Raw genomic sequence first — 13,734 nt, forward strand, 5'->3', positions numbered from 1 at the left:
TCACAAACAAGGATTGCCAGTGACATTACAGAACACTTCAGTTCCCTTTTCATTGCTGACTCCTGAGAATTAAGTTTAAGGAGAATTCCTAATCTCTGAACCTTTGCAGAAATGTTCCATTTTGTTGACAATAAATGCTACACAACAGAGAGCCTATCAGAAAAGCAATTTAGAAAATGTGGTTAATCTTCTTTGGTCTCTGAGATGAAATGACTGATTGTTGGGTTGCTTTTTGTTTCCTTTTAAACAGCTTAAAAAGGAATTTCTTAATGGGAATCAGAAATTCATGTGCCTTTAAAGCCAAGAGTTTGGCTCCCAGACTACAGCTGCTGTGTTTCCCCTCTGAGTGTAAATAGTGGCACGAGGTAGGAAGTGAAGCATTGTTGGGATCTGCTTTGCTTTGTTGTTTCTAGCACCTGGCTTGCTCAGGCACTAGAGGAACACTTCTGGCTCTGATTCTTTAGCCAACTCTTGGAGCTCTTGTTAAGGAATTCCAGGTGACAGAACCCTTGCAGAGGAGCCCTGTGAGCTCTGGGAGGAGGGAGGGCTCAGGGGATCACAGGAATCCCCAGCCTGGCAGGGATTTGCCATGGGGTGAGCACCTGGCACTGGAACCATCTCTGCTGCAGAGCTGTGCTGCAGGTCCAGCACATCCTGCAGGGGATGGGAGACAAACCCAGGTTTGCTAACAGCACCTTGCTGTGCCTGAGAGATCTTCTGGCACAGCCAGGACAGCAGCTCCAGCCCTAACTCACATCTGGTTCTGCTCTGACATTTCCTGAGCTCATTTACTCCTCCCTGGACCCCAAGTGCCCTTCCTGTGGCAGCCTGGCCCTCTCCAGGAGCTGTGCTCCCCTTCCTGCCCCATCCAGCTGACACAGCACAGCTTTGGCTCCTGCAGGTCCAGGAACCAGACTCCATGGATGGCACCACTCCTGCACTGGAGTCCAACCCAGTTCAGCACTGGCCTCGTCTGACAGCTCTCAAAGGCACCTCTGTACAGGTACAGCTCCAGGTGCACCCCAGTGCCAGCTCAGGCTGGGTGAGCAGGAGCCAAGCACTGCTCTGAAGGCAGTGCCAGCCTCCTGCTCTGGGATGTTGGCAGGGAGAATTAGCATTGACAGTCTGATATGGTATCATGTAAACAAAGCACGAGGTCACTGGCACAGCAGTATTGCACTCCCAGGCCCAAGGTGCAGCCATTCAGCCAGCTGGATTTTGGTATTTTAAAAGCCTGTGAACCTCCTAGGAAGGCTGAATTTAGCATATGGAAAACTTTAGAGCCTGTAGGGATTTCTGTCCAACGTTCTTCTGGGCCTTTCTGTGACAACCACCAGCACACCCAGTGCAGTGAAACTCTCTCCTCTGTCCCATTGCTCAGTCTCAGTGACAGGTGGGTCAGCCACTGGAAGTTTTCCTGTGGTGTTCTTGCAGGCCCTGGCACCTGGGCACTGAGATGAGGAGAGCTGTGGACGTTATTCATGTCTGCTATGGTTGCACAGGCAGCTCCAGATTTCAAATGTTTAAATAAAAAATTTATCTAAGTATATATATATATATATATATCTCATCTAATGTCTCCAGCAGATATAAAGCTTCTTATAACATATTTAAATAAAAAATAATAATCTGAATCAAGCCTTCAGTGTCAAAGAAAAGGTGATGTACAGAACAGGTCCTCAACTAGTGCAGTCTGTGGGAGTGGGAGTGCTGGCAGAGCAGCAGCATTCCATAGGACACCAGCTGCCCCACAAACAATGTGGACTTCATTGGCTACAACTAAAACCATTTACACAATCTACAGTTGCTCACTTGGGCAGCTTTTTCTGGGTCCAGTGGACAGTTGGTGTCCATGCTCAGGGGACCCCTGAATGTCCTTGTGTTCCAGAAGTTTCCACCTTCCCAGCTGCCCTGCTCATCTCCTGGGCCTGACCCTGCAGGCTGGAGAGAGGGATGGAGAGATGGAGACCCCCTCTGTGATGTGGAGCTGAAGGATCCACTGACACCCAGCACAGGAGGGTTCCAGGTTGAGACTGGTGTGGTGGGAGCAGGAGTCCACGTGTCCCGGCCTTCACTGGCAGCTGCAAACAGGGAACAGAAGGAGTTACTGGGGAAGCTGCAGGGATGGATTGCTGGGGGCCAGCTAAGAGACTGGCCTGGTTTGAAAAGGAAGTGAGATTGTTTGGAGGCTGTGGTGAAACCAATGGGTGCTCAGATTTGAATGTTGGCACCTGGTGTGGCCGCTGAGGACATGGATACACCTCTGAGAACACAGGGGGTTAAAAGCAGAGAACCCCCAGGGGAACTCTCACTTGGTTCTGGTCCATGAAAGAGGTCAGACCTCGTTTGTATTGTAAGTTAATAAAGTTCTTTCCTTTATTCCTAAGCTGGAGCCTGCCTTGCTCCATTTCTGGTCACATCTCACAGCAGACATTAAGGAGAATATATTTTCATGGCTGCACTGGCGTCGCACTCTGTCAAACCATGACAGAGACCCCGGTGTCTGTGCAAGCAGGGGGTTGGCACAGCCTGCCCCTGGGGATGTGCTGAAGCCATTTGGAATGGAACAGAGGCTCTGTGACCCTGGCCAGCCCCTCCAGGAGGTGACCAGCAGCTGTGTGCCCTGTGCAGGCACAACTGCTCCTGCTGTGGGCTGAGGCAGCCCAGGACAGGCTCTATTCCTGTAGACTGCTTCTGACACCCTCAGTTTACTAAAGAGGAGCTGCCTTGTGCCTTAAATTGTCATTTTAGAAACAGCTGTCCCCTGGAGGGCCCAGCTCAGGTGCCCGCCCAGCAGAGCCCAGCTCAGGTGCTGCTGGCACGGCAGGGCAGGCACTGCCTGTGCCCATGCTGGCCTCAGGGCCATGTCAGCACCTCTGCTCACTGCTGAGGTACCTCTGTGTGGCCTCTCCAGGAGCCAACTGCTGTCCCAGATAATGGGGCAAGGATAACCAGTGCTCTCACTGCAGGATTTCCTGTGAGAGGGCCTGAGCTCCATGTTACGCAGGAAATTGCCCCTGACCTTAAAAATTAGTGGTTGCTGGATTACAGGAAAATTCCCCTATGATGGTGCCCTGGTTTCTTTCAAGCTGTTTAAAACTGGACCAAAAAAGAGGGAAGTGCAGTGAAAAACCTTGGTGTGCCCAGGACACAGGTAGTGTGGTCTGTAAGCCACTGGTCTGTAAGCCAAGTTTCAATAACAGCACCAAGGATTTCCTCCCAGATTTGTTGATGGCATTTTAAAATAAACTCCTCCAACTTTATCCAAAAGCTGCTGTTAGTGAATACAGAGCCTGCAAACTCCAGGCAGCCCCATGCCCAAATCCCCTCCTGTCTGTGGAAATACCACATCTGCTGTGCTAGAGATTGCATGAAATCTTTTCCCTCAAAAGGCCATTCTGAAGTGTCTTATTGAGTTCTGATTTTCTGATTAGTCTTTCAATGCATTTAATTTATGGGAAAGAAATCTCCTCTTCAAAAACTTGCTTTAATTAATTTTGGCTGCAGTAAAATGCTGGGAAGTGTTTATCACTTGTGGCAGCTCCAGGCAGCAGCGCTGTGGCTGTGGGGCAGTGATAAGGGCAGCAGGAACACAAGGGACAGGGTGGGCAGCAGGGAGGGGACAGGCCCTGGTCCCTCTGGCTCAGAGGTGTCACCCTGGGTCCAAGGGTTGCAGAGGGACAGGGTCAGGTGCTGCCTGAAACACTTTCTGCAGAAAACCTGGACTGTGCCAGAAATGGTGTTTGGGTAGCAGCCCATGTTTGACCCCGAGCAGGGCAGCAGGAGGTTTTGTGAACACCAAAAGGTTTTCAGTTCTGGCCTGGCACAGTCACACTGGTCAAGGGACATGGGCAACACATGGGCTTTTCTGCTCAAAGAAGGGAACACCAGGTTCTGGAAGCAACTCGATACCACAAAGGACATTTGAGCTGACCCCTGGTTTCCCTGTTCCTGATTTGCTCTGCTTTGGGCTGAGGGTGGCAAAAGTGCAACCAGAGCTGGCTAAGGAAACTTCTCTGCAATTGATAAGGAAAGAGATGGGCTGGCAGGGGTTTGTAGCTTGGTTTGGGTCACTCACCATCTCAGACTTTCACAGAGGCTGGTGGCATCACAAGCTGATTCACCCTGGTGGACAGAAAACAGAAGTGTTGTGTGAGAGCTGCAATTAGCAAAGAAATAGATTCCTAATAACATACCAGCCTGGTAGATCCAGGTTTTGGTTGCTTAACAGTGTCTAAAGAAGTGGGACATTAAAAACTGTCCTGCACAATGGTATGAAGCTGAAACCTTGTCACACAGGGGTGCCTGGCAGCAGTGCTGACAATGGCTGGAACATGCCAAATAACATTGCTGGCACCAACTGACAAGAATTTGGGAAGGTCCCAAAGGCATCCAGGTAGCTACAATTTCCCTAAGCCAATACAAGATTGCACAGTGGCTGTTGGTGCCTTCAGCCTGACAGCACAGATGGAAACAGTCATCACTGATAAGAACTAAGGAAAATTGAGTTGTCTTTCAGTTTGCAGCTCCTGAAGTCCTGCTGCTGTTCCAGGCACTGCTCTGGGTGATGGGCAGCGTGTGGCAGGGACTGCTGTGCCACCAGGCAGGAGCTGTCCTGAAGGACAGTGAGGGGAGAGCTCCTGTCTGCTCTGGGGGACACAGGGACAGCAGCAATACTCCTGCCAAGGCCACCCCTCACCCCTGCTGCTTGTCCTTGCAGAACATGCCCTGGAAAATCCAACCTTCCTCAGCAGCAGCTCCTCTCCCGTCCCCTCCCATGCTGTTCTTGTTACTGCCTTTGACAGTGACACACAGCAGGCACCGTGTGAACTCTCAGAGGTGACATCCTCACACTCCAAAGCCTTTGGACCTCAGTGGGAACACCTGGATTATTCCAACACTGGGAAACCCCCAGCACACCCACAGACCTGCCCTGATGTGGCTGTGTGAGTGCTTCACCTGAGGGCTCTCTGCCTGTGCTGGGGCAGCAGCAGCATAAACAAATCTGAGTTACAAAGGGAGAGTCTCCACCTACCAGTGGAGGTTGGCTGTGCTGGTGTTGGGGTTTAGGACTTCTCTTTTTGTTTATTTATCTAAAAGAATTTTCTGCTAAATGTGTTGCTAAGAGACAATAACAACCAGGTATTTCAGAGAGGCAAAAGAAGTGGCCACAGCTCAGGGGAGGGCTCCAGCTGGCTGCTCTCTCCTGCTCTCTCTTTTTACCTGGGGGCTTCTCTGAGAAAGGCACAGATAACAGGAGAGTTGGGCTGGGGAAAAAAAACCCAAAGGGGCTGGGGCAGCTGCTGGCTCTCTTGCTCTTCAGAGGAGGAGGAGGAGGAGGAGCTGGCCCAAGTTTCTTCGTGCAAGTCCCATTCCTGGTAACCCCAGTGCACTGGAGATCACATTGTATTGAACATTGGAATTGTGCAGAATACATCAGAGAAAACTACCTGGGCATGCTACAGCCAACTTCAAAAGTAGAAAGCAAGCTATGGAATGTCACAAAACTATCAGAGAACACTGAAACTCCAGAGGTTTGAGTGAGCCATAATGTTTGAAAGTCCTGTCCCTTGGCACATCATTCCATATTCTTAGAGAACACAGAATCTATAAGGTCAGTTTTGCCATGACTTTATCATGGACCTGCATTGCTGACACAACTGGAAATAGACACAACTTTCCTGCTTGAATAACAGTTCAGCCTCCTATGGGATAAAATGTACCACCCTTTTATTTTAACACATTTCTCTCAAGTTCTGCTTTATCTCTGTTTCACAGATGGGAACAGAGGCCTGCAGGGGCTAATCCTGAAATGTTTTTTGAAGATTTGATGGGAAATTAGACTGCACGTGACTTGTGAACCTGCTGGGGAGAGAAATGACTTTCAGGGATCACACAGGAAGATGGTGGACAGGAGACAGAACTGAAACAGTTCCAAATTTGGGACAGTGCCTCCTCAGTCCCTCTGAAGCCCTGTGCTTCACTGGTCACTGCCACAACCAGTCACAGTGGGGCTCAGTTCATGGGTCAGGTGGGATTTTGTTTACTTTTCTTAAAGCAAATCTACAAATAATAAATTTTGAACTCTCTTAGGTGGCAAACTGTAGTACATGGGCTTAAAATAACAAGGCTCAAGAGCATCTAAATCCCTCATTAAGTACCACTTGCCTTTCTAATAACGATAGTCCCACACTGAATGGATCACTGAGCATTGGCTCCCAAATTGTTCTGTTTGCTCTGCAGTGTTTTTTTAAGATTATGAATGTTTTCATTCCTTGAAGAGAGTAGGGTGAGAACCAGTCTGTTATTTCTGGAGGAGGAGGAAACTCACCCAGACTGCCCTTCAAGAACAGAAGCTGTACAACTTTTTTGGGTTTTTTTTAGGGACTCCTCTAGCAGTTAAAAATGTGGCTGATTCTCTCTAACTCCATCACTTCCTCTCCTGTCAAACCTAAATATTTCTCCTAGATCCTATCAAGTCATTTCCATGTACTGTGACAGCACCTATAATTCTGAAGTATTTATAAGACTGTCTGTTTAATATGAAACTACATGCTCTAGAGCTGTTAAATATTTATGCCACGTAAAATGGATCTAATTTCACTGCACCTCGGCCGCTTAGAGACCTGCAAGAGGACAAGAGAGGCAATTTAAGGTAACAGATGACTGGCCAGGATCTTTCACAGGTCGGCCATGCTCTATTTCAGGAACTGGGAAGGATTATTCTCCAGGTGCTTTCCAGCCTTGCTGGTCCCCAGGCCAGCAGCTAATGCAGATTACAGGCTGTTGTGCAGCCAGCCCTCCCAGGGGTTTGAAAGGATTCCTGCTGCCAACACCCAGAGCAAGAACCTTGTGCTCCTCCTGGGCAGCAAGGGGAGAGCCCAGCTGGCCCTGCTCAGCTGTGAGAGCACCGTGGGATGAGTGGCTCCTGCTCAGCTCCAGGGATGTGCCACCTCTGTCCCTGAGCTCCAGGCAGGAAGGAGGACACACCTCAGTGTGCCGGGCCCAAGGCTCCAAGAGAGGCTTTTGGGAATGCTGCCAGCCTGGTTCATGTCAACTTCCATGCCTAAGTTAAACACCACCTGTGTTTCAGGATCCTGCAGCTTTCCCAAAGCTCAGTTTTCTTGCTATCTACACAAGCCAGACTCTGGCTTTTGTATTTGAGAAGCACATTAGGAAATGTTGTCCTGGTTTTTACAGCCTGCTGTACTTAACATCACTTAATTTTTACAACCACTAATAAAATGCTCTGGTAGGGTCCTTCTAGACTGAAAATAAATCAGTTTTTGAGTTATTGAGCAGGAGTTTTTTAGTGTTGAGTTGTTGAGCTGGACCTCATTCAGCAGACAGAAACACAGGGGCTACAGGGGCAGCTGGACCACTGGACTTGGCAGCAATTCCTGCCAGTGATTAAGGATCTTTGTCCTTAATTTCAGTGGAGAGAATTGTGTGTTTCTGCTGCAATGTGCCATCAAGTGTCTGTCTGAAGCAGTGCTTTAGGAAGGGACACTGGAGACCAGTCACTAATGGCAGCTCCCAGCAGATTGTCCTGTCTGAACTTCCTCAGACATTGGGAGGTTAAAAACATCTCCAAAAAGCCTTGTAAACACATTAAAACATGAAATTTTAGGTGATGAAAAGTTCATGGCCAGACATCCTTGAAAGGTAAGGAGATTTTATGGCCTTCATCTATGAAAACCAAATCTATTTTCAAATGCAGCCAGTTAAAGGGTGGTTTTTGCATCAGAGCAGCCTCACCCTCCAGCTGGGCTGCTCAGGGATGATTAGCCCAGCCAGATGCAGCAGGCTGAAATTCCAGCCACTGAAACAGCAGCATTCAGAGCTGATGCTGCTGCCTGAGACTGGACAAGGAAAACAGAGGCCAAGGATGGTCACTGGTAGCTCCACACCTGCTGTAAGAGTGAATTTTATTAACTCATCCATGAACACAGAAGGGACTTGCACTGCTGCTGCTGTTATCACCAATTCCTGCAGAGAACTGCTGGAAGGAGCTATGGAGCAGGAGAGCTGGAGCAGCCCCTGGAACAACCAAAGCCACAGCTGTTCTCTCCCTGTTTTGCTCACTGCAGAAGCCAAAACAAACCAGACATCTCTCAGCTGACTCTGCCACACCCTGAGTGCAAACACTGGTGCCAGTCCTGCCCCACCTTTGCACCAGACACTTCAGGAGGAGCAAACCCAGCAGGGTGGACACTCCAGTTCCAGTGTGTGCCTCCTCTGCCCTCATTACAGAGTTTTGGTAACAGTGCAGCAGGTAGCTGGGTTAGCCAGTGCTGCCTGCAGTAGCTAAGCACAGTTCCCATTTTCACCTGCAGCTGGAAGGAGATGGATTTGGCTCCCTGCTCCACAGCAGCTCTCCTGGGATGCTGAACAAGCTGCCACAGCCTCCAATCCTCCCCAGAAAAGCTGCAGAACATGAACCCTCACTCTGAGCTGGTACCTTCAGCAAGAACAGCAGCATCAAGGATTGCTCCCAGAGAGCAGCTCCTGCTCTGACTGACCTCAAGCTGTTCTGAGGGCGAAGTCAGGAATTCTGGGACAAGATGTGATTGGGAACATGAATTCCTGCAGAACTTCAGGCTCCAAGCAGGAGCTGGGAACTGTGACTGAAAGGGAAGGAGAGCAACAGTGATCTATCAGCCTGGAGCTCCCAGTGAGTGGCACAAGGACAGGATGGCACTGTTAAAAATAGTCTGAGCTTCCTGATGCATCTGCAGGTTATCCAGCCTGCAGGAACGGGCTGTTGATGGAGCTGAGGCCAGTTTGGTGCAGGAAAAGGATGCTGAGAGAACTCTAACCAAATTCAGCCAGCAATCTGGCCCAGGAGGGGTTTGCTTTGGAGCAGGAGCAGTGCTCCCTGTGGCTGCTCTGTCTGTGCCCTCATTCCCAGCCAGGGGCTCTGTGCTCTCCATCCCAGGCTCACACAGGAGCTGCCTGTGCCCTGCCCTTCCCTCTGCTCTGCTCTGTCACTGCGGGGTCACAGCTCTCTGCTGGGGACAGGGGCTCCTCCAGCTGCACTGAAGAAATGAATTGGCTCAAATCCCCTTTTCTTCCTGCATGTCAGTGGGTTTAGTAAACAAAATATGATAATCATGTACAGCAAATATGTTTTCCCCTCTACTTGGTTCAGCCCCTCAAAGCTGCACAGACTGTCAGTATTTTCCATCTGTTCATTTAATCCAGGTGCAGATTTGTCTCCAGAGGCAGAAACATGGGTCAGCTTCATTTTTTCCTCTTTCACACATCTTTACTGAGGAGAAAACTGGCATAAAGGAAAAATCAATAACCTTTCCTGCTATTTTCCCAGGCAGCAGAACAGATGTGAAGATGAGCAGTTTACAGCAGCAATCAGGGTCCCAAGGACCTGGATGGAAATGAGCTCCAGAGCTCACCAATCTTTGGGGGTTTTCTGCCACAGACCCCTGAAGTCTGTGGGTCTTGGAACTTTGTGCCTGAGTCTGTCTCTGTAAGGATAATTCTGCCAGATATTGATGGGCTCAGAATTGAGGTGGAGGGTTTTAGTGCCACGGAAGATGTGTGTAACAACATGCAATTATGTCCTCTGAAATAATGGAGAAAAGAGGCAGTGGAGTGCCTCACTTTTGATTGAATGATTGGATGGCAAGGGGGAGAAAACATGACATAAAAAGCAGATAAGAATGAATTAAATCTTAAAATAGAAAATCCTGTAGAACATCCTGATGGCACTTGATTAAAAACATACTTCTTATCCTCCAAAATAACTGCTCATGCTGCAGCTCTTCTCACCAGCCTCTGAGCTACCAGGTGTGGGAAATAACACAACCATGGAAGGGGTTGGGGTGAAAGGGACCTTGAAGATCCTCTCATTCCAACCCCTGCCATGGGCAGGGACACATTCCAGCAGACCAGGCTGCTCCAAGCCCTGTCCAAGCTGGCCTGGGGGCCTCAAGGAAACATCCATCCATTCCACTCCACTGTTACAGTCCTGGCAATCCCATTTTGGCAGAAACTTTGGGAATCACCAAGCCAGATCACTTAAGACACTCCTTACTGAATCACTGGAGATAACACTCCAACAGTTTGTCCCTGTTTCTCTAAAAGATGTCACTTGGCCTGTGCTGGCTTTGGCTGGAGTAGATTTAATTGAATTTTCCTCCCAGTGTCTGGAGTGGGGTTGTGTTTTGGTTTTGTGCTGAACATGGGTGATTATACAGAGATGTTTTTGTTATTCCTGAACAGGGCTTGCATGGATCCAAGGCCTTTTCTGCTCCTTGTCCTGCCATGCTGGTGAGGAATTGGGTGTCCATGGGAGGAGACAGAGCCAGGACAGGAGACCCAAACTGATATTCCACACCCTGTGACTCTGTGCTCAGTATATAAAGTGGGGGAAGCAGGAGGAATGGTTGGAGTGAAGGTGTTTGTTCTTCATGTAATTTGTGTCTAAAGGGGCCCTGCCCTCCTGGGGGATGGCTGAACACCCACCTGCCATGGCAAGTGGGGAGTGAATTCCTTGGTTTGTTTTGCTTTGTTTGTGGTGCAGCTTTTGCTTTCCCTATTAAACTGGACTCAACCCACAAGTTTTCCACCTCTCAGCCTTCCAATTCTCCCAATGCTCTGGAGTGGCTGTGAGGGGTTAAAGCCTGGCCCAGGTCAAGGACCCAACCACAGTAAATTGCTCTAACACACCCACAGGCACAGGATCTGCCTTGCAGACTGCTGCATAAAGAGAGGTCACTGCTGCTCATAAAAGCCAATACCTTTGCAAAATGCTCTGCCATCAGGAACCAGCAAGGCTGAATTTTTCATGATTTCTTCCATTTCCTTGTGTCAGAGATTGTTTCTTGCTTGGAAGGCTGCTGCCTTCTGCTCAGAGCTCCAGTCACCTGCGTGGGATCTGATCAGATTTGGTCTCTGTGCCAGGGCAGCCTTAGCAAAGGATCTGTCTCAGTAAGAACTTAAAATCTCCTCCTGCATGGCAAAATCCCTCCTGTATGCCAAGAATCCTCCCTTGCCATGCCAGTGCCAATTGACATGCTGGGTCCATTGGTAGCAGATGATTTCAGTGCCCCTTGCACCCTGTGGGAAGGTGCCTCCAATCCTGATTTACAGCTCATGAGCACTCCAGGGACAACCTCTGAATTCCTGGGGCTCACAGCAGAGAGTTAGCAGCCAAGACAGCAGGAGGACTCCCACACAGTTCTTGATCTGGAGCTCCTGGAAGAGTGAGCTTTGGCTTTCCTACAGCACGAGGCACATGGAGAAGTTCCATTCTTGCTTGGGAGAGCACTGAGTAGCTGGGAATAGTGCAGGGATATTGTTTTCCTTTCTGTGGCACAGGGGATGAACCTGGGAAGGTCAGTCTGCTGGGGAATGGGTGGTTTGGAGAACCCAGAGCTCTGCCCACAGCCCCTTCCACAGCTCAGGGGTTCCCAGAGCAGAACCAGCTGCCCCATCCTGCCTGGGCTAAAGCAAAGCTCCTGCTGCCAATGCTGAACTCTGACAGAGCATTTCCAACACCCTGTCAGGACCACAGCTGAGCTCAAACTGCCTGTGAGAACCCACACTGACCTTTGCCACCTCCTACCCAACCTGCAGGAAATCCACAGGCTGGCTGAAGTGGTACAACAAATCAGCAATTGCTCTATATTAGACTAATTTCCATCTGCATAGCACCAGCAGCTCCCAGCTGCAGCAGCATTTAAAATTCAGGTTCCCAGTTGTTACATTCTTGGTTTTGCTAGCTGTTTATGGAGTTACAAACGTGGCCAGTAAACAGGTGAGAAACCAACAGCTCTACAAGGAGCTTTTCCAACCAATAACAGAACCACTTACATTTTCACCACCTCTCCCTTTGTATTCCTACCACAGATTCCATATAAACCATCTAACAGTCTAATCTTGTTCATCTGCAGTCTATGAGTTGTTATCCTGCCACTGTCAGATACTCAAACTCACTCCTTGCCTCTCTCCTCCCATCACCACAGACCCTCTGCATTTAATCCAGGCTTTTTGTTGTAAATTCATGTGGCTTCAAAGGCCAGCAATGTCTTATCTGGGCTAAAAAAGCATTGTGAGTTTCTCCCGCTGTAGGAAATGTTTAATTATTGTTCTTTTGTAAAGTCAAAACAAATGAAGCAATGATATTCCTCCCCATAAGCAGCTGACTATCAGCAGTGAGCAAACTGTTCTCAAAACTCCCTTTTTGGGAGTTGTTAAAATCCACCTGCAGCTCCTGAAATCCTCAAATCCAAACTCTGCCTCCATGCAGCACTGACACAACTCTCTAAAATAAGTGTCCAGCATCCCATAAAACCCTCTGTGATACAGCTCCAGCAATTTCAGAGAAGGAATGTTCTTTTTGGCAATGCAAACCACCAGAATGGAGCACACTCAGCACCAGCCAGCTGCCACCTCAATACCTGGGAAATGCTTAATGGCAACAACACCAGGTCACCTGGGGGGTCCCTTCTGTCCCCAGCTGCTGCCACAGAAAAATGAGAGACAGGGAGGTTTGACAACTCTGTGAGTCCTTCCCCTGTCCCACATAATAGAATCTGCAAAGCAAAAATAAGGTCAGACACTTTCAAATTGCTGCAATAGGAGAACTGGGAGATAATTTTATATCCAGTTCTGCAAAAGGCTAAAAATAAGCCTGATAGGAGGCAGAAGAAAGAGCCTGAAAATGGATTATTCTCATTTTTCCTGTAATGCAATTTGAAGATGTGCCATGTTTAAGACAGCAGAAGTGTCTGGACTAGGGATGGTTCTTTTTGTGGATTTTGCTATCTCCTCTGTAAAGAGGATTTTTTTCTAGTGTTTGTACACACCGGTTTTAAAATGAAATGTCCACCAGCACTTCTACTCAGCAAGAGCTTCCACACCAGATCAAAGGTGTTATGAGCAATTTTTTTCTTATTAAATGTTTAATTTTCATTTTAGAAGAAAAGAAATACCTTGAGTTGTTTAAATAACCTGATTCTTATTATGCAAACAAAGGGGTGAACGATTCTGGTTGCAGGCTCTCAGGTGCTGAGTGGTCACTGGTTAAAGACTGAATTCCTTTGTCCTCAATATCTGCAGCAGTGCAGCTGTTTGTTCCTGCTCTGGCTGCACCAGGATCCACTCTGCACTTGCATCCTGCTGCCTGATCTGCATTGCTGTGTCCTTGGCAAAAATACCAGCCTCTATCATGCACAGAGGGACTGAGCTGGTGTAAAACCTGGACACCCATCCTAAGCATCTTTTCATACCTCTGGAAAAAACAGAAAATCTGATGTTTCCAGGTGTAAAACCAGGGGTTGAGTTTAAAAAAAACGAACCAAACAAAGAAGAAGTTAAAACAATAAAATCCTTTGAGGAGTAGAGTATCCCACACCTGGGATATTTTTTCAGGGTGATTTTTCAGGAAGGATCCAGATGAATTTGGTTTTCCCTCAGCAGCAGCTGGGAGTGGCCATGGCTGGGGACAGGGCTGCAGGATCACTGCACTCACTGCCCAGGAAAGGACCCTGATACACATTAATTATGGTGATTTATATCCCTGGTACCCAAAAGCTGTCACAGCTTGGGAAAGGGGCTTTTTTGAATTCCTTTTCCTAATTAAAAAAAAATTGCACATTTTTTCTAATTATTGATGGAGCTTCTATTAAATACCCAATGTGGGCTTTTCCCCTGCAGCCCTGCAGGGTGAAGCTTTGTTTGTCCCAGTGCTCCACACTGTGAGTGAGGAAG

The 13,734-nt window shown here is 48.4% G+C and overlaps 1 protein-coding gene across 1 annotated transcript in view; it reads right to left on the minus strand.

Annotated features, from left to right (window-relative positions):
* Positions 1 to 978: 978 nt before the first annotated feature.
* The window catches only part of LOC131566527 (sphingosine-1-phosphate transporter SPNS2-like), a 134,504-nt gene continuing 121,748 nt past the window's right edge, over positions 979 to 13,734 (minus strand). Inside the window, exons 12-13 of the mRNA XM_058817857.1 lie at positions 4,079 to 4,125; positions 979 to 2,081 (exon numbers count right to left, since the gene is read on the minus strand). Coding sequence (XP_058673840.1) covers positions 4,083 to 4,125 — 43 coding nt within the window. The 3' untranslated portion in view covers positions 979 to 2,081; positions 4,079 to 4,082. The remainder of the gene's footprint in view (positions 2,082 to 4,078; positions 4,126 to 13,734) is intronic.

This window comes from Ammospiza caudacuta, chromosome 20 (assembly GCF_027887145.1).
Source record: "Ammospiza caudacuta isolate bAmmCau1 chromosome 20, bAmmCau1.pri, whole genome shotgun sequence".
Taxonomy (NCBI): Eukaryota; Metazoa; Chordata; class Aves; order Passeriformes; family Passerellidae; genus Ammospiza; species Ammospiza caudacuta.